This window comes from Oryctolagus cuniculus, chromosome 3, assembly GCF_964237555.1.
Source record: "Oryctolagus cuniculus chromosome 3, mOryCun1.1, whole genome shotgun sequence".
Taxonomy (NCBI): domain Eukaryota; kingdom Metazoa; phylum Chordata; class Mammalia; order Lagomorpha; family Leporidae; genus Oryctolagus; species Oryctolagus cuniculus.
In genome coordinates this window covers 141,581,910-141,606,688 of record NC_091434.1, presented here as the reverse complement: position 1 = coordinate 141,606,688, position 24,779 = coordinate 141,581,910, and the positions used below count along the sequence as shown (strand labels likewise).

Below are 24,779 nucleotides of genomic sequence, written 5' to 3'. Positions count from 1 at the left end.
ATATAAAATGACCTAAATGAAAGATCTCTGTGAGTGAGATTCTGGTGGAAAGAAGGGGCCATCAAAGAAGGTACCTTTCTCTTAAGGGAGGCAAGAACCTCCACTTTGATTATGGCCTTGTCTAAATAAGGTCCGAGTTTAAGGACTCTAGAGGCTTCCACAGCCTTGGCAGCTCATGACAAGAGCCTCAGGTGATCATTGAAGTCATAAATAAGAGTGTCAATTGTTAAATCAACGGGAGTCACTGTGCACTTGCTCCCCATGTAGGACCTCTGTCCTTAATGTGTTGTACTATGAGAATTAATGGTAAAACTAGTATTCAAACAGTACTTTATACTTTGTGTGTCTGCGTGGGTGCAAACTGTTAAAATCTTTACTTAGTATAGAGTTGATCTTCTGTGTATAAAGATAATTGAAAGTGAATCTTAATGAAGAATGGGATGGGAGAGGGAGTAAGAGGTAGGATGGTTTGGTGATGGGTGGGCAGGTATAGGGGGAAGAACCACTATAATTCAAAAGTTGTACTTATGAAATCTGTATTTATTAAATAAAAACTTTCTATAAAAAAGCTATGAAAATGTCATTTTACTTGAATAAATAGGGAGAGGTTATTTTAAGAAGTCCCTCATTTTAAGATTAAGAAAATTATATCAATGTAAAAATTCTATTTTCTATTGAGTTTAGTAAATGAACTAAGAGTTTGTCATCATGAAGTTTTCTATGAAACTAACTTTTAGTGATTACTCAATCATCCCTACCTGTCAGAACAAAACATATTTCCATTGTGAACTAAACAGCCACTGAGGTTATGGGGACTTAGCACTCCTAGGAAGTGTTACTTTTTTATTGTTTGTTTGTATTTCTGTGGAGTTCTGTCTATAAAAGCTGTAGTGAGTTTGCTGCAAAAGAAGTAAAAATAAACCACTACCAAGAACTTTAATGGAAAAAAAAATAAAGTTGAGAAGCCAGAAATGCCGTATAACTCCAAGACACAAAGATAGGAAAGTTAGGGTAATAGTTAGCCTTAATTCATTCAGTGAACATTTATGGGCTATATACCATGTGCCGTAACAATCTTCTAAGAGGCTGGAGATACATCAGTGACAAATGCAGGCAAAAATCCTACTCTCATGGAGATCATATCTTATCAGAGGAGGCAGATTAATAAAAAATACATACCATGAAAAATTAAGCAGGATATGAGAACGTTAGAGGAAGGAATGCTATTTGATAAGGGTTACTTCCAAAAGTTTGTGGATAGCAGAACAAAAATTTATCTGGGTCCCAAAAAATATTGAAATCCAGCTGTTTATGTAAAACACATTTTCCATGGGCTTTTTGAAGAGCCCTTTGATACAAGGACAGAGTTAGGAGCCTGGAACCCCACCCGGGTCTCCCATGTGGTTAGCACGGGCTCAAGTATTCGGGCCATCCTCCACTATTCTCCCAGGTTCATTAGTGGGGAGGAGGATCAGAGGCAGAGCAGCCAGCCCTGTAACTGGTGCTCTTAGGGGATGCCAGCATTGCAGGTGGTGGCTTAACTCGCTGCGCCACAACACTTGGTTCCCATCGTGGGTGTCTTAACTAGTAGGCTAAATAGCCACTCCATCATGAACTTTTGGAAGACCCCTTGTATGCAGCTTACATGCAGCCAAAAGTCAATACAACAAAACTTACCATGGGTTCATCACCAGCCTATTTTAAGCAATGTTAAGAACTTGCCATACAATAGAAATTTAGACAGTTTATTTTAACGCTTTGCAACAAATTCTACACTGTGCATGCTGTCTCTTGCATGCACAAAGCCTGTCTCTTGCCCTCCACTACCCCATAGCAGAGATTCTCTGTATCAATCTTTACACGGGTACAACTTCCCTGTCAGGTCAGCAGCCTACTGTCCCTGTGCCCATATTCAGTTTTGCCTGGGTATTTTCATTCACCCAGCAGTAAGCCTTTCAAAAAGCTGTTCTTCCATTGTCCATCTCAGAAGGCAATCTAGGCTTTACCTGAGAATATACTCTCCTTTCAAAAGGAAAGGATCAGCTTTAAAAGTAAGCCTTCAGGCTGGCGACACAGCTCACTAGGCTAATGCTCCGCCTGTGGCACTGGCACCCCGGGTTCTAGTCCCAGTTGGGGCGCCGGATTCTGTCCCATTTGCTCCTCTTCCAGTCCAGCTCTCTGCTGTGGCCCGGGAGTGCAGTAGAGGATGGCCCAAGTCTTTGGGCCCTGTACCCGCATGGGAGACCAGGAAGAAGCACCTGGCTCCTGGCTTCAGATTAGTGCAGCACTCCGGCTGTTGCTGCCATTTAGGGGGGTGAACCAACAGAAAAACGAAGACCTTTCTCTCTGTCTCTCTCTCACTGTCTAACTCTGCCTGTCAAAAAAAAAAAAAAAAAAAAAAAAAAAAAAAAAAAAAGTAAGCCTTCAAGCCTTTATCTCAGCCCTGTGAAATCAACCTTCATCCATTGGCTGCATCATTTGAATCTAATATACATTTACCATTTACCTCTAAGTACATGGATAGCATGGTGCTACATGCTTATCTTATATCAAATGAGACTTTTTCGAAACAACACTTTCTAAACTCTCAAAATCTCAATTCAATCTCTAGTCATCAAGATTTTATCTGGGAACTTAAGGAGAAGGATTCTGTTTAAGATAAGTTGATTCCCTATTACACAAGGCCTTATATAAAATATAGCATATATCTGAACAGGTTGTTCAGTTTGCAACCTCTGGAAGTTTGCTTTCTCATTTCCTACTAGATGGAAGCAATTACTGCTTGTGTTGGGAGAGTTCAAAGAACAGTCCACGAGATCCCTTAACTCCATTTACTTCTCCATTCGATAATGGTAATAATTTCTTTCGATGACTCTAAATGACCCAATTTAATCTTATTTAGAAACTCTCATTTCTATGTACTAATGACAAGCAGCATCACTTGCTAAGCTGGACGCTTTCCTAGGGTCCCTTTCAGTGCAATTAATGCTATAATAAAGAGGTAACCTTAAACTCACTGAGAGCCTTCCCTGGGGTGGGACTGGGCAGGGAGCCCTGTTATCTACGAACTTGTGGGCTGTTCTCCATTTTCAGCTCTCGACATTCTTTGTATATTTCTCATAAAATGGGCTAGTATTTCAAGGCTAAATTACACACATAGCAAACCTCAGCATCATCCCTCCCATGGCTTTGAGTGTGGATCTTAAAAAGAGGAAAATGATTCTAATTATATCTCAGTTTGAGGGGAAACATCTCTCTTTGTATCTTATCAAGACGGTGATAAAACATTTTCTTGACAGGAGATATTTCAAAAATGAATGTATTTTCAAGTGTGTCGATGTCCCTACTTAACCTACTGGCTACAAATTTTCTTCCCGCAGTGAAATCCAAATTTGTAACTATTCTGACAGAAAAGGCAAACAAGTTCCTATGCTCCCCCAAACACTATTTTACTCCATGGTTACGTGGCAGAAGGCACTGCTGAACACATTCTGCTTAAGCACAAAATACTCAAGAAGGTCTTTGGAAGCCCAGACTTCTCGTGCACCTGCCAAATTTCTTATTTTCCTTTGGTAGATAATTCTTTCAAAATGCGAGCAACATTTACAAATGGATGGCGCTGATGATGGTGACTTTTCTTCCTTCCTATCCTATACTGATCGAGGCTTTTTCCAATGCCTCGATCAAGTCAACTCTAAGTCATTGAGAGAGGGCTCAGTATCATGGGGGATTATGAGAGTTGGAAAGGAAAGACGAACTTGTCTGATGAATCCAGGGTGGGTATTTCACATGCTGAACTGCCAGAGTAGACATTTGCAGACCACGTCCTTAGTGATCCTCAGGTTTCTAGAACATCCCCGAGGGAAAAGGGGTCAGAGAAGGAGTCAAGAGAATGGACCATGTGTGACACGCAGTTCAACTAGAATAGCTCTGCTTTTATTCCATTTTGGAGTTCTGACTTTAATTTCACATACAAGATTTGTTTAGTTTTGATTTCTAATCCCAATACTTGAAAACAATTGCCTTTCTATTGCATAGCCCTTTGGGGGCTTAGCCAGCAAAATAAAATGAAAATAGATGCACAGTGATTCTATATACATTGAAGTCACTGTAAATTTAGGTTGACTTGATGTGAAAAACGCCTTTAGAAACTGAGAACTTGCTCTCTTAAGTCTGCTTTGTCAAGTAGTGACTCAATTGTGTGAGTATTTTAGCAGAGGGTTTTACTGATCATTACATGCATCCATTCTGTTGCAAAGCTTGGCATCACTACTTGCAAGACAGTTTGCAAGGATTATCAAGAAGCATAACATATGCTTCCTGCTCTCAGAGTCCCGATTAGCTTACAAAACAGGGAAGACAAAGTGACATAAGGTACCGGCACCATAGGCAGAGGTGACAGAAGCAGAAGGGATGACATTTTGTCAGCAAGTGAGATGCTTCAAGCCTGAGCTCTCTTGAAGGATGAGCGAGATCCTGCAGCACAGATGCAGGGAGGGGACTTCGGGCTTGGGGACAGGATAAGCAAAGGCACCAGCAGGGTAGAAAGTCAGAAGTTTCTTAGGAAAATAATGATGTGTCTAATTTGGCTGGAGTGTGGGCTACGTGGCAAGGGATCCTAACAATGGGAGAGCCGAGTGGTAGGTCAGCCTGTAGGGGGACTTGACTGTAAGGTCAAGGAGATGACACTTGATCCTTATGATGGGCAAAGAACAACTCGGATCGAAGCATCTACAATCTTTCTCAGCTACCTCTTGATGACTCAGTGCTGTTCCCCGGGGCCCATGAGGCGACCTTGGGATCCTGGAGCAGGAGGAAAACTGGAAAGCGCTGGGAAGATTGCTCAACACCATAATGAAAGGGCCAAAGATATCAGGAGAAGATGGGTGGAGATTCAGGGAGGAAAAATGTAGTCTGAGCAAGGGAGGGAAGAGGGAATGAAGGGGGATGAGGAATTGGAGGAACTTTCGCCGCTTGCTGGGCTGTGGAACTCGCTGCTCCATTTCCTAAGGGACACGCCAGGCAGCCATGCTGCTCCCCACGGCTTTCTGGAAGGGGTCTGTGTTTCCTTTAGGCTGTGCTGGGATGGGCTCCGAGGCAGGAAGCTAGAAGGCTCAGGACACTGAGCTCACAAGTTATCTGCACGGAGCATGGGGTCTCGCCAGTGCAGCCCTGGGGGACTGTGTGTAGAGGCTTTCCCCCAGCTGCCCTCACCTCTACTTCTAGGCAGGTGGCTGCTGGGTAAGATCTCCCCTGGAAAGCCATTACAAAAGCAAGTGAAGAAGGAGGATGAAGCCACCTCAGCAGGCAGTGAGGTACCCCCAAGGGACCGTGAGCTGAAGCAGCACTGTGAACCTACAGCGAGGCTCAGAGAGCTTTAGCAATGTGCTGAAGACGGCACCCCTAGTACATGCAGAACCGAACCACTCTCCCACCCATTGCTGATCAGAAACATTTCCCCCTTAACCATGAAGATTTAAGGTGGATATTTCAAGCCTGTTCTTTCTCAGTCGTAGCTTTAGCAGACAGCGACATTCCTGCCTTCTTATTCAGGAGTTTCACATCAAGAAATTCTTGTGCCCCCTTCTTTCTCATTTCAGGTGGGTATGTACGGGCTAAAAATAGGCAAATGGGAGGAACTTCTGCCCTGGAAGATAATGCACTTGGTCTTAGATTCTAAGCTTGTTGCTGGTACCTCCTTTGGGTTTCTCCTTACACCAACATTTATGCCAGCTAGAACAAAGGTTAAAATGCAATGACTCAAACCATCAAGGCACTAGGAGAAAAAACAGGAAACAGATTTATAACCTCAGAGTAACAAAGGTCTTTTTAAGTAGGAGTTCAAACCCTGAAGGTGACGAAGATTAATAAACTTCGAGCACATAAAAAAAAAAAAAAAAGGCTCCCTATGGGGGAATACTACCATAAGCAAACTCAAAAGAAAGCCAATAAACTGAGATTTTTGCAATGTGTACACAAAGCCCTACTTTTGAAACACATGAATCAGAGAGAGAATAAACTACTCAGTGGAAAAGAGAAAAAAAGAATGTGAACAGAATGCACAAAAAAGGGCAGGCTTATGGATCTCTGTATTAATCATGTCAGTAGCTTTGACAGAACTGACCCTTTACCACCTGCCCTACGCACACACTGGACCCACCTTGTTCTGGACAAGGGGTAGGTAGTATGTTATGTCTGAGTCACCTTGCCTTTGCTTCCTGCCTTCCTGGTTGCACCCCTATCCCTTCTTCTGGGGGCACATTTTTCAAATGCAAACCAGCCCAGAACCTAAACCTTCACTTGCTCAAATCACACCAAGGCCAAGTACCAAACATGGGCAGTTCCTGTTCCCAAGAGCCCACTCAAATCATTCAAACCAGCCAATCCTGCTTCACCTGTGTCCTACATGGAAAACCACAGTAAAGGCTCTTGCTCACCGTTTTTCCCTTTCCCTCTGGCTCCTGAACAACCCCAGTTCTCCTCTATATCACATCTCTCCCCCAAGGCCATGGGAACTGTAATAAGTTATCTCCTCCTCTGCTAGCCACCCTATACTCAAACTGTCTAGCAATGTCCTATATTTTTAAAAACAGATTTAAACATGAAAATAGGAGCTTCACCTCACGCATTTTAAGTCAAATGATGGACAAAGACAGGATTTCACATTCATTTGCTCCTATCAGTGACAAAGTTCAAAAACTTAGGTGGAACACACTGCTGTTTTGAGTAGAGAACCTCATTGTTAACGGGAACATAAATTGTTAGAACCTCTAGGGAGAGCACTTCAGTGATAAAAAGAAACCTCTTATTTCATTGAAAGGCAGAGAGAGAGAGAGAGAGAGAGAGAGAGAAATCTTTCATCTGCTGGCTGGTTCATTCCCCAGGGGCACACAACAGCCAGGGCTGCGCCAGGCTGAAGCCAGGAGCCTGCAATTCAATCTTAGTCTCCCATGTGGGTGACAAGGACCTAAGTACTCGTGTCATAATGTTGCCTCCCAGGGAGCACATTAACAGGAACCTAGAATTGGAAACAGAGCCAGGGCTTGAACCCAGGTGCTCCTATATGAAAGCAGGAGTCCAAGTAGCATCTTAACCACTGTTCCAAATGCCTGTCCACATCAGAATTTTTAAATATGCACCCATGATCTAGCAATCTCACTTCTGAATATATGCCCAAAACAACTGAAAATAGTACTTTATTAAAGCTTCATTTATCTGAGAGGGGAGGGGAGGGGAGGGGAGGGGAGGGGAGGGGAGGGGAGGGGAGGGGAGATATCTCCCACTCACTGGCTCACTCTCCAAACAGCAGCAACAGCCAGGATTGAACTAGACCGAAGCCAGGAACCCAGAGTCAATCCAGATCTCCTGAAACCAATTACTTGAATCATCACCACTGCATCCAAGGTTCTGCACTGGATGGAAGCTACAGTCAGGAGTTGAAACAGGAATTGAATCAGACACTCACATACAGGTCAGACTTCCCAAACTGGCTCTTAACCACTAGACCAATTGCCTGCCCCTGAAAACAGGATCTTGAAGAGATATTCATATACCCATGTTCATCACAGCAACATTCAAAATAGCCAAGAGGAGAAATCAATCCACAACTTGATATGTGGTATAAAAACACAATGATTTATGAGCCTTATCCAGTCTTAACAAGGGAAATCTGATACATGCTACAACACAGATGAACAGTGATGACATTATCCTAAATGAAATTAGCCAGATGGCAAATAGAAATATTGCATGATTGAGGATATCTAGAGCAGTCACATTAGTGAAAACAGAAAGTAGGACAGCAGTGGCCAAGGATCAGGGGAGGGAGGGCTGGGGAGTCATTGTTGAATGGTTTACAGTATCAGTTTTGCATATAAAAATGTTTGAGGTTGGCTGCATGACAGTGTGAAGATACTCTGCACTACTAAACTGTATACTCAGAACTGATTGACAGTATATTTTAATCATAATCAGAGAGTTTTAAAAAATGAGACAGTTTTAAAAATAAGCCAGAAGGGAGGAGAGAACTTCCACTTTGACTATGACCTTGTCTAAATAAGATTGAAGTCGGCGAACTCAAAAGGCTTCCATAGCCTTGGCAGCTCATGACAAGAGCCTAGGGAGATTACTGACGCCATAAACAAGAGTGTCAATTGTTAAGTCAACAACAACAGTCACTGTGCACTTACTCCTGATGTAGGATCTCTGTCCTTAATGTGTTGTTCAATGTGAATTAATGCTATAACTAGTACTCAAACAGTATTTAACTCTTTATATTCTGTGTGGGTGCAAACTGATGAAATTTTTACTTAATATATACTAAATTATCTTCTGTATATAAAGATAATTGAAAATGATGTGAATGGAATGGGAGAGAGAGTGGGAGATGGGAGGGTTGCGGGTGGGAGGGAAATTATGGGGGGAAAAACCATTGTAATCCATAAACTGTACTTTGGAAATTTATATTTACTAAATAAAAGTTAAAAAAAGAAAAAATTGACCCAGCAATCCCACCATGAGCAACCTGTCCTTTTCATGATTTTTCCAGTGTGTAACGCAGGGTATATAAAGTTATTCAGTATATCATTAAAAGAGCAGAAGACTGAAATTGACTTAGATAACTACTTTTCATTATACAGTGTATACATATATAGAAAAATCACACAATACCCTGTAAGAATGTATACTTTTTATGTGTCAGTTAAAAATATCTAAAAATTTGAAAAAGAAAATGACTTAAGTATCTTGTAATAAGAAACTGGATTAATAAAGTGTTCTATTCCTGCATTGAAATCTGATCAAAAAATTAAAAGGATATAAGATACATGTGTATGTGAAAAAAATCATCTATTATACTATCACTCATCTGTGCATATCTTTCTGTAAGGCCATATAAGAGGTTATTAATTATTTTTTGGGGGTGTTGTGGTGCAGCAGGTTGAGCCACTGCTTAGGAAGCTGGTATCCCATATCACAGTGCTTGCTCAAGTTCCAGCTACTCCACTTCTAGTTCAGCTCCCGGCCAATGCACCTGGGAAGCAACAGATGATGGTTCAAGTATTTGATCTGTTGCCACCCACATGGGAGACATGGATAGGATTCCTGGCTCCTAGCTTCAACCTTGCTCAGCCCTGACTTTAGCAGTCATTTGAGGAGTGACCCAGAGGGTGGAAGGTCTCTCTCCCTTCCCTTCCCTCTCTGTTACTCTGCCTTTCAAATAAATAAATCCCCCAAAAGAAATGGCAATTGCCTTATGGGAGGCAGTTTTAGGATGTGCAATAGAGTGGGAGGCTGACTTTGTTTCATTGTATACTGTTCTACACCTGTTGAATTTTACATTGTATACACATCTTACATATTAAATATTTAAAACAGCTTTAAAAAATCTAAACTCCATGTTTGATAAACTACTACCTGGGTCCCTGATAACCTGTTCTTTAACTTCCTAGTCGGCTTGCATCTCATTGCTCGACCATTGACCTTGCTTGCCCAACACAACACAACTCTGACTATCTCGCCTTAGCTGATTTTTCTGGTGTTGATTTCCTGCTGACTCATTTAACTCATATCATGTGTAAATCCACTCACCAGATGGCCAAATTCCCCATCCTGTTCCCTTCCATTTATGTCCCCAAGAATCTACACAACAGACAAGAGTCCTATTCCCCACCCACCTGGAGCTACACCTTAATTGAAAAGAGTACATGGTACTTTAGCCTCGGGCGTCCATCTTCAGTTCTCACTACAGTCAGATAGTTCCTGGGTCACTACAGCTAGACTTCTGCAAGATGCACATTCTCTTCTGAGAGCCAGCCGCCAGCTTCCAAAAGCTCATCTACTTTCCTCCCTTCAGAGCTTTCTTTGTTAAAGGAGAAAACAATGCCATCAATTATTTCTCGAATCCTTATTTTAACAAGGCATCAGTTCAGAGTGACTATTTCAAAACCAGCATCCAAGTTGATGTTATTTTTAATATGTAGTCAAGTTACTACTACAGTGGTCAAAGCATCAGTGAAGAAAAAGAGGGGATTAAAAATAAACAGACATGCACGTGCACACACAAACCACATCCTCATTATGTCTACAATGAGCTAGACAAAGATGAAAGAAGAGAGGAAAATACACCACACAGATGGGACAGATGGGCCACAGAGAGTGGGGCAGGCACGTCATCATCTTCCTCCTCGCCCTGGGTCTGGCACGGTAGAGATGCTCAGTAGACAATCCCAGAATGAGTAAAGAAAGGGGACTTCACAATTAGGAGGCAGAGGAACAATCAATTCTCTGCCCCTCATTCTCAACGTTCTTCTGACTGCCTTGGTCCTTAACCACAGCCTGTTGAGAGTGCAGTTTTTCTGACAAGACTGCCAAATCCCAACCAATCTTTGTGTTTATCATTTCAAAGGAGTTAAGCGTAAGAACATCCTAACACAGGATCTTCATCTCTTACCCTGAACTCCTCTGCAGTCTACAATATGACTGAGGAAATTGAGGGGTGTTGGTCTACTTTGCAGAGTGGAATACCACTTGTAACCCCAGTATAAATCTTTAACCTTTATGACTGGGTCAGGTAGCAGTTATGTCAATGCCTCAGATATTTAAGTGTATTCCTGGAACATCCCAAGGCCATCTCCCACACTAGAAAGGCTTTAAGTTCACTCCACTGTTAGCAACTGCAAAACTTATGGAAATAACAAACCTTTTCTCTGTTGTCTGGTCAACCATAAATAATTTTCTTGACAGACATGTAAAATCTTGAAAAATTATTCTGGATATCTAAGGAGAAGTTAAAACATGCCAATACCATCAAAGAAGGAGGTACCTTTCTCTGAAGGGAGGAGAGAACTTCCACTTTGACTATGACCTTGTCTAAATAAGATTGGAGTTGGCGAACTCAAGAGGCTTCCATAACCTTGGCAGCGCATGACAAGAGCCTCAGGTGATTACCGACATCATAATTAAGAGTGTCAATTTTAAAATCAACAACAGGAGTCACTGTGCACTTTTTCCCCATGTAGGATCTCTATCCTTAATGTGTTGTACTATGTGAATTAACAGTATAACTAGTACTCAAACAGTACTTTATACTTTGTGTGTCTGTGTGGGTGCAAACTGTTGAAATCTTTACTTAGTATATACTAAGTTGATCTTCTGTACATAAAGATAATTGAAAATGAATCTTTTGAAGAATAGGATGGGAGAGAAAGTGGGAGATGGGATAGTTGTGGGTGGGAGAGAAGTTGGGGGGAGGAAAGCCGGTATAATTCAAAAGTTGTACTTTGGAAATTTATATTTATTAAATAAAAGTTGAAAAAAAACATGCCAATAGTAGCAAGATTTATAGACAGATTTAAAAAAGTTTTCAAAGGACCTCCTCTAAGTACTGCTATTAGTGAGGTAAGACAACTAAGAAAAGGCTATGAAAGCTAATAAATGTTTAAATAACAGCATTACATATTTGTCTTTTGTTTTAAAATTACTTTATTTTAATATCTATATTTATTGTGTAATATAATTTATTAATTAAATAATATTTACTATTTTAATATTTTATTTTTTAAACTCCACTTGTAAAATCCTAAAATGGTAATGTTTAAATATGTGTATGTCAAGTGAGCAATGTCAAGTGAAAAGCATATGAAGGTAGGAGACAGAAATTGATTTCCCTTCTGGTTTCGTCTAGCTGTGTAGCCCAGAGCAAGCCTTAATCATCAGATTCTTTAAGATGGAAATTGTATCTCAAAATTTTGATAGTGATTCTACAGGGCACAGAAAAGAAGTTATAGACTTGAAACAAGCCTGACTGTAAGCTTCTTGAGGTGGGGAGTATTTCTACCTTTGTAACCAATTACTTGTTTAATTAAGGTATTTAAGAAATATATTTCCTTAAAAATATTTTGAATTTCATTAGGATCAGCTCAAGAAATTCATAAATAACTGTAAAAGTTCCCACCTAGAGAGTGAATGAAGCATTAATAGCCTCAGAAAAGCACTGACATTTTCAGCAATTGAACATTTTTAACAAAATCCAAGATTTATCAGATACCAGCATTAGGAGAACCAAATTGATAAAAATTAGGTATACTTTGAGTATATACATATTCCAGTGAAAAATAACTTCAGAAGTATTGAGTTAGGTAAACCAAGGAAGCACCTTTGCATAACTAGACTGTGCTTAAATATACGCCGTACCAAGCTGCCACTGCCGCGTTCAACTTCTCTTATCATCTGACCTTGACCACAAGAAATGGTTCTCACTGGAAAGGTTGTGGGAATGGAGAGAAGATAAAGCCAGGAGACAGTAACAAGAGAGAATATGTGTTTGCCTGACAGAATGCAGGAGGAGAGTCAGGTTTGGAAGAACAAATGAATTTAGTTTGGAGTGTGTTTGGTTGGAGGTAACTTGGGGTCATCTGGGGGAAGTTAATCCAAGTATGCGTGTGTATGGCTGTGGGTAAAGCTTAATAGAAAAGTGACTCACAGTGGACCCCACAGACCTGAGTGGGCTGTCTCCTCTCATTGTCTTCAGGGGTCCTCTCCTGCTCACCTTACCCAACAGAGCTTGATCCTTCCCTTCAATTCCAGCAACACTGTTTGCACCTCCTACATCCACACCAGAGGTGGCTGACCTTTAACGCTTCAAGCTTCTCATCCCCAAATCAACCTTCTAAAGAGTAAGAACCAGTTGTGTGCTTTAAGCCTATGAATCCCCACAATACCTAGCACAAACCAGCAGGTGGGAAACACTCGAGGTAAAAAAGGAGCTGGTAACTAATAGAGCTCCTGAAATGTAATATATTGGAGTGAAATGGACATTTTGAGATCCAATGATTGTTTACAGCCCTCATCTCTTTGGCTGAGGAACAATTTTTTTTCTCCATAGTCTTTGTTCAACTCTTACTTAGCATAGGGTTAACTTTATGATCATTAAGTAAATGGCAAATAGATGTTTGTAAAAATTAAGAGTAGGAATGGGAGGGGGAGGATGAAGAAAGGATGGAGTGTGGGCAGGAGGGAGGGTGGGATGGGAGGTATTACTATGTTCCTTAATCTGTATGTATGAAATGCATGAAACTTGTATAACTTAAATAAAATTTAAATTTGTTGAAGGGATAAATTTGATCTCAGAGCTTTAGTAAGGACAGCAGTAAACATCCCCTAGTGCCTGGCACATGGTAAGTGTAGCACACATACTGGTTAAAAGGGTTACAACTTTCTGTCTACCATTAGGCTTCACAAACTTGGTTTCTCAATTCTTATCACATCTGACATGCAGCTAAAACTTGAATACAAATACTGCTGTGTATTACACATTAAGAAGCCCAACAGTTCATGATTTTAGATATAACCTGCTTTAGTGAAAAGTCACATATCAATGAATTGAATCTTCATCTACTCAGCCACAATTACTTGTACACTCCACACTCTACTTTCTCACTTTTGTTTCCTTAGTGTTTTCCTCCAATGTCTGTGCTCACTTCTGAGCTTATAAATCCTCCTGTTTTTTTTTTTTAATATTTTATTTGCTTATTTATTTGAAAGGCAGAGTTTTACACTGCGAAGGAGGGGAGGGAGGGAAGGGGGGGAGGGAGTGAGACAGGTCTTCCATCCACTGGTTCATTCCCCAAATGGCTGTAATGGCCAGTGATGAGCCAGACTGAAGCCAGGAGCTCTATGCAGGACTCCCATGTGGGTGGCAGGGGCACAAGGACCTGAACCATCTTCTGCTGCTTACCCAGGTGTGTTAGCAGGGATCTAGATCGGAAGTGGAGTGGCCGGGACTTGAACCAGTGCCCATATGGAATGCAGGTGCTGCAGACGGCAGCTTTACTCACTGTACCACAGTACCGGCTCCCCTCCTGGACTGTCATTTACTCCAGTCCGTGGCTAAGTTTACAGACCAAAGAATTATCAATGGTTAGGTCAGGAATAATTTGCAGAAAATGAAGAGGAGGAGTCAGCTGGCTCTGGCTGGAAAGCAAAGAGCCAAAAAGCTTAGGCAAAATAATGTTTTCATTTTTGACTCATAGCATTAAGACAGAAAAGGTTTTATGGCTTCCAAGTCTTGGTAAAGTTCAACATCTGATACACTGACTCTTGACAACTAAAATTACATTTATAAACCAGAGCTACTTTACATCAGGATATACAGATAGAAGCAGAAATCTTAACTCGGGGAATTCCATGAAATCTGTAACTTATGCTAACCCTGGATGTGTGACAGCATCTAACATGATGGCCATCAGAGTACATGTTGGTATCTGTTTGGAAAAATGTCAGATGGTCTCTAATAGGACCATGACATAGTAATCCCACTCCTAGGTATACACCAAAGATAAATGAATTCATAAGTACAAAGTGTGCACAATCATAAGATACTATGCAGCAATAAAAAATGTAAACCATTGTCATATACAATGCTATTAATGAATCTCATATACAATGATGAGCAAAAGACAAAAACATACAGTGTAATTCCATTTATATGATGTTCAAGAAAAAGCAAACTAACATGTGATAATAAATCAGAATATTAGTTATCTTTGGTTGGAGCAGTGACTAGGAAGGGTCTCAGATCTCTGGATTGCTGGAAATACATCTTGACCTAACTAGAAATATGGCAGTAAAAAAAAAAACCAAAGGAAATTTAGAGGAGATGTTTAAGTCTCAAACTGACAAGCAGAACACAGGAGGAGAATTAGGACTTTCTAGAAGACTCACAAATTCAGTTCTAAACATGTTGGTCAAAATTCACTGAGCTGTACACTATCTATGAGCTTTATTATATGTATTGATAAAAAAGTATAGAAAGAAAATTAGGATAGGATCAAATTTTTCCTGGAATAAGTCAAATCTGTGGTGTGTCTGGCTCTTCGGCTAGGCAGTCAAGACACAAATGTCTGGTACTAACCCACTCAAGTCCATTGATGGGAGTTGTGTGGCAGGGTCCCCAGGTACCACTTTGAATATTCACTCTAGAGAGCAAATCAACACAGCATAGTTCCTGTTGATCTTATTGCTTATTGTGATCATAACGCAGGTGGGGAACTCAATTTTCTAGGCAAAGCCTTTTCAGATAAGATTTTCAATAACTGCATGTTCACGGCTAAGCCCTAAGTGATACGTAAAGTCTACAAATGCTGGAAGAGTCGAGAGGTCGGAGAAAACCCTGGGAGCTGGCTGCCCAGGCAGTTTCCTAAAGGACATGGGAATTAAGCTAGGTTCTGGAGCTGTAGGAACAGATGTAGGGGTTGCAAAATGTGGTCCATGCAACCATTTTATTATCATTATTTCACTTTGCACAATCTTTTCAGAGGCAACACAACTAGGAAGTTTTGTGGACAGCCAATACCCTATGTCATCTATTTTGAATTTATACCAGTTTCCCTAGACATCTGAATTAATTACCTCCAAATATAGGACTGTCCCTTCCACAGGGAGCAGCATAAACAGAAGACCATGAGGGTTTGACTGAGAGATTAGGTTATAAAAGGAGTCTGAGTCCAAACTGCAGACGGCTATAAATGTCATACTGAACGCATTCTATAAGCTATAGGAGATGACAGCATGGCATCTTTTTTTTTTTTTTCCCCGCAACTCAGGAGTGTTGGACCAATTGTGCAAATAGCATTAATAACATATGCTGTAAGTAGCTTCTGGTTCTTTGAGAGTGAAGTCAAGCATCTGGACCTTTGGAAGTACATTCCTGGACTTTTGCAATCTGAATTTTGGATTCTGCAGAAATAGTTTCTGTTTAGATGAACTCAAGGAAAATAACTTTAAATACATTAAAAATGTGTAAGACCCATATATCTTGGGGGACTGTTAAAAAAACTAGAAAATATAGGTGTCCGCTGGTGCCGTGGCTCACTTGGCTAATCCTCCGCCTGCGGCGCTGGCACACCAGGTTCTAGTCCCGGTTGAGGCACCGGATTCTGTCCCTGCTGCTCCTCTTCCAGTCCAGCTCTCTGCTGTGGCCCGGGAAGGCAGTGGAGGATGGCCCAAGTGCTTGGGCCCTGCACCCGCATGGGAGACCAGGAGAAGCACCTGGCTCCTGGCTTCGGATCGGCACAGCACGACAGCCGTGGCTGCCATTTCGGGGGTGAACCAACGGAAGGAAGACCTTTGTCTCTCTCTCTCTCTCACTAACTCTGCCTGTCAAAAAAGAAAAAAGAAAATATAGGTGTCAATTAGAAAAAAATATATTAATGTTGCTTAATATAGCAATAAAATTGAAGCCAGTGCAGGCATTTGGCGTAGTGGTGAAGATGCTGCTTGGGATGCCTACATCCTACACAAGAGTGCCTGGGTTTGAGTCTTGCCTCCACTTCCAGCTCCCTGCTAACATGTATCCTGGGAGGCAGCAGGTGATGGGTCAAGTACTTGGGTTCCTGCCACCCACGTTAAGAAACCCACATTGAGTTCCTAGCTTTGGCCCAGCCAGGTCCCAGCTGTTGGAGACATTTAGGGAGTGAACCAGCAGACCAAATATCTTTCAAATAAATAATGTTTTTAAAAGCTGAAGCCAGCAGTAATTTGTTCTTCAATATCTGGCTGCTTTGAGGATTAGTTCTCATGCAGTAAGACTGTTATGCTGATACTACTCAAAAAGTACATAAGATAATTCCTTGATTCTATTACTGTCAGTTCTAATATCTCTATTTTATCAGAGGTTTGTCATAGTCAATGATTTATAACTAAGTTGTGCAAGTAGATGTACTGAGAGATCCTGAAACATTTAAAATTGTTAGACTGATGATCAATAGACGTGAGAAGTTGACCTAAGTTCTTTGATTTTATTAAAAAAAAAAAAAGCTTTTGTGCTTTTTTATCTTTGGCTTAAAAAAATCCATGTAACTTTTACTGTTAGTATAAAGTATTACTTTTTCTAGAAGTAAATAAATTCAAATTGTTATTTTTACTGGTTTTGTTTCTTTTTAATTTGGTCTTCAGGTGTCTCTGCTGAGAGAAGCCAAGAGTGAAGACAGCAACGCTTTACTCTGAACTCTGGCTGTTCTGCAGCCAGAGTGCCTGCTTAGACAAACAGAAGGAGGTCAATTTTATATACAATAGCTTAGAAACTGGTAAGACCTGCATATCTTGAAGGAATGTGAAAAGAAATAGAAACCAAAGCTACAGATGTCAATTAGAAACAAAATTGTGTGGGGGCAGGTGTAAGGAGGCCGACTGGGTGAAGGTCAGGCAAGACATAAAGAGGAAATGAAACCAAAACACATGAAATAGAAGAAATGTATTACTTACATAGCCCAGAGAGGTGAAGGTGCTGATGGGGGTGGGTGTGGGGCGCCATGAGAAGACCAGATATGGTAAGAAGTCGGACCAGCGGGTGAGGAGCAAGAGTGAGAGAGAGAGGACCCGCACACCTACGCCCGACTGGAGGTCCATGGGCCTTATAGCTTGGGCTTTCCTGCAGGTGTTGTGGATTGGCTATGCAAGGAAGGCTCTTATTTACACAACTGGTGTTGACCTTTAAGTCTCATCATGATCAGCCGCTGTGTGCTGATTTGGAGTCAGTTGGATAAGAAACAAGTAGGCTGTATTTCATCCAGCCACCCAGGGAGACAACATTTGGGAGGTCAGCAGTGATGGGGCACAAATCTTTTTCAAACAACTTAGGTCAGACCTAAAAATCGTGAGTGTATGCTGACACAACCTCTTTGGTAGCAGCTATATTAAGTACACTTATTGAATTATTAAGGGTAGTGTTATAGAAGTAGAAACCCTGTTGCAAAGTTGGACATAGGATAGGTTTTGCCAGATGTAGAGAATCCTGATCACCTAAAGAGAGAGAGAGAGAGAGAGAGAGAGAGAGAGAGAGAGAGAGAGAGAGAGATGTAGACATTTAAATTTGTGTGACTACAAGTATTCCTGCATCTAGATCCTAGCTGGATCTGGTGAGAGGGTTCAGAAGCAGTGATATATCCATAGCAATGATCATTCCCAGCACTGACATCTTAGTTTCCAAACACATTTTTTAAGGAAAGAGAGATCTTCCAAGAAGCAGCTGATTCCAAAGCTGGAGCAGAGAAAACACAAGATAAACCTGGAACACGTGCACAAAGAATCACGGGGGTGCTTTGAAAGGAAAATGAACCTACTTAAAGAGATATACACTGGACAAATCTGTGGTTATTAGAGTATCAAGGTGAATAACAACAGCAGCAACAAATCATAGCCCACAGAATAAATAACCCATAAGGCCGGTGCCGCGGCTCACTAGGCTAATCCTCCGCCTAGCGGCGCCGGCACACCGGGTTCTAGTCCCGGTCGGGGCGCCGGATTCTGTCCCGGTTGCCCCTCTTCCAGGCCAGCCCTCTGCTGTGGCCCGGGAGTGCAGTGGAGGATGGCCCAGGTGCTTGGGCCCTGCACCCCGTGGGAGACCAGGAAAAGCACCTGGCTCCTGGCTCCTGCCATCGGATCAGCGCGGTGCGCTGGCCGCAGCGCGCCGGCCACGGCGACCATTGGAGGGTGAACCAACGGCAAAGGAAGACCTTTCTCTCTGTCTCTCTCTCTCACTGTCCACTCTGCCTGTCAAAAAAAAAAAAAAAAAAAAAAAAAGAATAAATAACCCATAAACCCACAATGATAATCACACAAATGAAATAAATGTGAAAGAAAAGGAAGTTCTTCCTTACAGTAGGGAACCACTTAACAAACGCAGAAGGAGTGATGGAATAAGAACATCACCACATGGGGCCAATGCTGTGGCGCAGCGTGTTAAAGCCCACATGGGCACAGGTTCTACTCCGGCTGCTCCTCTTCCGATCCCGCTCTCTGCTATGGCCTGGGAAAGCAGTAGAAGATGGCTCAAGTCCTTGGGCCCCTGCACCTACGTGGGAGACCCAGAAGAAGCTCCTGGCTTAGATCAGCACGGCTCCAGCCGTTGCAGCCATCTGGAGAGTGAACCAGAGGATGGAAGACCTTTCTCTCTGTCTCTAACTCTCTCTCTAACTCTGTCTTTCAAATAAATAAAATAAATCTTTAAAAAAATAAATAAAAGAGAAAAAAATTTAAAAAAAGAAAGAAAAAAAGAATCTCACCACTTGGCAACCATCCTAATAACCCATGTGGGCAAGAATCATCAATAGATACAGAACGAATATATGAAAATTTTAGAAGACACTTGCATAGTCTCAGAGTATCTCCCCCAGAAAGTTCTTATTAATATCAAACAGATAAATAATAATTATGGAGAGAAGACAAACCTTGCACTCAACACCTTCACCAAGTGATCAAGGTTAACAACACCAGCAATGGGACAAGTCAACACCATTTGCACCTGATCTTGGATAATTGAGGTAACCATTACATCGTGTCTGTGATATGCCTCTAAAAATTCATGGCCTTCAATAAACTTCATGGAAAATATGTGCTATCTTTTCAGCACACTTTTTTCAGACTTTTGAAGTATCCTTATCTACATACATATATGATCATATCATTTTAAAAATTACTTTCTTACTACATTGTATTCTGACTTGATTTTGCCTCTTGGTTTTGAATAAATTCTGATTTGCTTCATGACTTTTTTAAAGCTTGTTTTCACTATGACTATCAAATTTCTTAGACTGTTTCATTGAATTATATGCACATAGGTTAATAGTCGGGAATTCAGATATGCCCAAAACCATCTTCTCAAATATAGTACTAAATCATGACAAGCATATGTGGTCAGTTATTAGCTTTTTTTTCTTAAAGATTTATTTATTTTATTTGAAATTCAGCATTACAGAGAGAGAGGAGAGGCAGAGAGAGAGTTGTTATCTTTTAAAATTTTTATTTATATGAAAGGCAGAGCAACAGTGGGAGGGAGAGGGTGAGAGAGGAGAAGCAGAGAATGGGAGAGAGGCAAGTAGACAGGGGAGGGGGAGAGGGAGAGAGAGGAGAGTCAAAGAGACAGAGACAGAGAGTCAGAGAGACAGAGAGAGAGAGCTCTCATCTGTATATTTACTCCCCAAAATGGCTGCAACAGCTAAGGCTGGGCCAGGCTGAAGCCAGGAGCCAGGAGCTCCATCCTGGTCTCCCACATTGGTGGCGGAGGCCCAGGCACTTCATCATCTGCTGCCTCCCAAATGCAGTAGGAGGAAGCCAGATCAGAAGCTGAGTAGCCAGGGCTCAAACTGGTGCTCTGATGTAGGAAACCGCCGTCACAAGTGTTGGCTTGACCTGCTGTGCTACAGTGCCGGTCCTAGGTCAATTATCCCTTCTTAAAGCTCTTGTTGTGTATAGTTATTTCCTAAGTGTTCACCGTGCTTTTAAAAAATCAGACCCTGAGGAAGTGTAATTTACCAGGTTTCCCTTTTGCTTCTTTGTTGGTAGGAGAAGGCAGTCTCAGTGCTTCTCTGCAGTCCCTCTATTGAGCTAGGGAAACGTATAGTCTTTCTTTCATGCTATGGCAAGATCTTTTGTCTTTATTTCATCCAAGAAAATGTGGCATATATGCTAATTTAAAAATCTTTTTTATTTCATGTACCAACCTATGAAATGTATTTAACTAACTCCATGCATGCAAATATTTACTTTTAAAGAAAAGTGTAAGAACCTGCACTACTGCATTTGTTCACAATACTTGAGAAGCTCTTGGAAGAAAAGTCAGAGAAACTGTCATTTTGAAATGTTTTTAAACGCTCGTATTGCCTACAGGATATACCCAATAAAGAATTTTGATACTGATACTGGCTTCATTCAAATTTTTAGGTAGGCGATGATTCCTTTTTTACTACAGTAATAGATAAAAAAAAATATACCTCATGCAGGAAAATGAAAGCAGGAGTTTCTGCTAAGTCAACAAGCCGCTCATCTTGAATGTTGGTTGTAGGCAGTATGGCATAAATGGGGTCTTCCTGATCCTTTTTATCTTTCTCCTCCTCTTCTTTTTCTGTGTCTGTGATACTCTCCTCCATTTTCCACAATCCTAAAATAAAGTCATTCCGTTTTTAGTGATTTAGGAATGCCATAAAGGAAAATTAATGGAAAATAATGAAGCAAAACTCAACTGGCACAAGCCATTCTACAATGAAACTTTAAGTCCACACAGCCAAGCTATAACTTTCTTGTTATAAAAGTCTGCTTTGTTGTAAAGACGCTCTCTATTGCTGCTCTCAAATCAGTAATTTTAATTTTAAAAAGTGGGCTACTGTTGCATTCACTGGAAAATGGAACATATACCTAGAAGATGAGCTCTTCTTACAAGGAGAAGAGCACTATTGTATAGGCACTCAGTTGCTGTTTATTGAACTGATAAACAAATAGAACCCTTATCCTGAAAGTATAATGCAAAGTTAATTGCAATTATTTTGGGAAAAATCTAAGCCAATAGCTAGGCTAAGACATGGGCATAGGCAAGGTGAGGCTGAGCAGAAACAGGAAACATGTTGAGGAGCCAAGTCCAGAGAAGGAACAAAGGTGGCAAATCCCGCTCAGCAATGGTTGTGCTAACTGGGGCCGGGCTGGCGGGCACTGGATTACAGGCAATAGACTCTTTGCTTTCTGTTAAAGTACAAGGAATAAAAGCATTATAGTAAGAACGCAACTCAGTATCAGCATAGATACTGGTAAGTAGGCAGGAACCTTTGCAGCTATTCTGTCAGGTAAATCATGCTTTGCTTTCTGACATGTCTGTAATTTTTTATCTTGTACATTTTCCTATAGTTTCCCTTATATTGTGATATTGGAATTATTGAAATTTTTATTTCAGGGTAGTTTTTAATCTACAAAATAAAAATTGTGCAGTAGTACAAAGCATCCCTATATACACCAGTTCCCCTATTAACATCTTATATTACTATGATATATTTGTCACAAGAAATAAACCATACTCAGCTTCTCCTATGATTAACATTTCATATTAATATATTTGTTACAATTAATGAATCACACACAACTTCCCCAATTTTTTTTAAAAAAATATTTATTTATTTAAAAGGCAGAGTTGCGGGGGGGGGGGTAGATCTTCCATCTGCTGGTTCACTCCCCAGAGGGCTGCAACAGCCAGGGCTGGGCCAGGCGCTTCATCTGAATTTCCCATGCGGGTGACAGCAGCCCAAGCACTTGGGCCATCCTCTGCTGCCCTCCCAGACACGTTTTCAGGGAGCGGGATTGGAAGTGGAGCAGCTAGGGCTCAAACTGGCACCCATATGGGATGCCAGCGCTGCAGGTGGATACTTTACTCATTGTGCCACAACACAGGTTCTAATTGTCCCTATTTTTTAAGCCAAACTCCTTTTATCCCTACTATTGCTCCCAGGTTCTAGTAATTAACATTCTTGGTTCATATTGAGGGTTTCTTAGCTTCTACATTTGAGAGAAAATAGGTAGTGTTTGTGTTTCTGTGTCTGGTTTATTTCACTTAACACTATGTCCTCCAGTTCCACCCATTTTGCTGCAAATGACAGGATTTCATTCTCTTTTAGGGTTGAATAATACTGAATATATACCTTTATTTCTTTATTCATTCATCTGATGATGAACACATTGGTTGGTTTTATATTTTGGCTATTTTGAACAATGCTGCGATAAACATGGTGGAACAAATATTTCTTTGGTCAAATGATTTCATGTCTTTTGGGTATATACTCAGTGGTAAGACTGGCAACTCATACATCAGTTCAGTTTCTAGTTTTTAAAGAAATTTCCATACTGTTTTCCACAGTGGCTGCACAAATTTATATTCACACCAGGAGTGTGTAAGGGTTCCCCTTTCCCCACATCCTCACCAGCATTTGTTACTTGTCTTTTGGATAATAGCCATTCTCATGGTAATATCTCATGGTGGTTTTCATTTGCATTTCCCTGATGGCTAGTGATAGTGAGCATTTTTCACATATTTGTTGACCATTTTTATTTCTTCTTCTGTGAAATGTCTATTCAGCTTCTTTGCCCTTTTTAAGTTGGGTTGGTTTTTGTTGTTGAGATTTTTGAGTTCCTGCTATACTCTGGATATTAACTGTCAGATAAATAGCTTGCAAATTATTTTCTCCCATGCTGTTGGATGTCTCTTTCACTCTACTGCTCATTTTCTTCGCTGAGCAAAACCTTTTGAGTTTGATATAATCCCATTTGTCTTGTTTTGTTTTTGTTGTCTGTGCTTTTGGGGGGGGGGGGTCTTATCCAAGAAATCACTGCCTACACGAATATCTTAAATGGTGTTCCCTGTGTTTTCTTCCCACATTTATATTTTCAGGTCTTATATTTGGCTCATTTTCCCCACTCAGTATAATATTGGCAATGGGTTTGTCATATATAGCCTTCATCATTTTGAAATATGTTCCTTCTGTATCTAATTTGCTGAGAATTTTTATCAGGAACAGATGTTTAATGTTATCACATGCTTTCTGTGTATCTATTGAGATAATCATGTTGCTTTTCTTCATTTCCATGATGTGGTTTATGGTGTTTATTGATTTGCAAATGTTGAACCACCCTTGTGTTTCTGGGATAAATCCCACTAGATCATGATGTATTATCTTTCTAATGTAGTATTAGTTTAATAACATTTTGTTGAGAATTCTTGCATCTATATTCATCAGCAATATTGGTCTGTAGTTTTCCTTCTGTTTTGTGTCATTGTTTGGTTTAGTTTCAGAGTGATGCTGGCTTCAGAAAAAGAGTTTGGCAGCATTCCTTCTTTTCCAATATTTTGGAATAGCTTGAAAATTATGGAGCTAGTTCCTCTTTAAATGTTTTGTAGATGGGCTGGCATTGTCATATAGTGGGTTAAGCCACAGCCTACAATGCCACCATCCCAAATGGGGCGCTAGTTCAAGTCCCAGCTGCTCTACTTCTGATTCAGCTCCCTGCTAATACACCTGGGAAAGCGGCAGAAGATGGCCCAAGTACTTGGGCCCCTGCGCCCATATGGGAGACCCAGATGAAGCTCCTGGCTTTGACTTGGCTCAACTCTGGCTGTTGCAGCCATTTGGGGAGTGAACTAGTGTATGGAAGACCTCTCTCTCTGTTTCTCCCTCTCTGTCTGTAACTCTATCTTTCAAACAAATAAATAAAATCTTTAAAAAAATTTTAGTGGTACTTAATATGTAGCCTAATAGATGGTCTACCTTAGAAAACGTTCCATGTGCTAATGGGAAGAAATGCATGCGTATTCTGTAGTTGTTGAGTGAAATGTTCTCTAAGTGTCTGCTAGGTATGTCTATAGTATGGGCCAACTCTGGTGCATCTTTGTTGATTTTTCTGTTTGGATGATCTGTCCATTGATGATAGTGGAGTGTTGAAGTCCCCTACTACTATTGTATTGGAGCCTATCTTTCCCTTTAGGTTTTTTTGTTTTGTTTTGTTTTTTTTTTTTTTTTTTTTTTTTTGGACAGGCCAGAGTGGACAGTGAGAGAGAGAGACAGAGAGAAAGGTCTTCCTTTTTGCCGTTGGTTCACCCTCCAATGGCTACTGCGGCCGGCGCGCTGCGGCCGGCGCACCGTGCTGATCCGATGGCAGGACACATGTGCTTCTCCTGGTCTCCCATGGGGTGCAGGTCCCAAGCACTTGGGCCATCCTCCACTGCACTCCCGGGCCATAGCAGAGAGCTGGCCTGGAAGAGGAGCAAACAGGACAGAATCCGGCACCCAGACCGGGACTAAAACCTGGTGTGCTGGCGCCGCTAGGCGGAGGATTAGCCTGTTGAGCCATGGCGCCAGCCCCTTTATGTCTTTTAAACATTTGCTTTATATATTTGGATGGTCTTTATGTTGGGTGGCATATATGTATTATGTATTATTATATTTTCTTGATGAATCGATATAATTAAT

At 41.0% G+C, this 24,779-nt stretch overlaps 1 protein-coding gene across 1 annotated transcript in view; it reads right to left on the bottom strand.

Moving 5' to 3' along the window:
- CCDC146 (coiled-coil domain containing 146) overlaps window positions 1–24,779 on the bottom strand; it is a 206,088-nt gene that overhangs the window by 155,553 nt on the left and 25,756 nt on the right. The window contains exon 2 of the mRNA XM_002712021.5: window positions 20,769–20,935. Coding sequence (XP_002712067.2) covers window positions 20,769–20,924 — 156 coding nt within the window. The 5' untranslated portion in view covers window positions 20,925–20,935. The remainder of the gene's footprint in view (window positions 1–20,768; window positions 20,936–24,779) is intronic.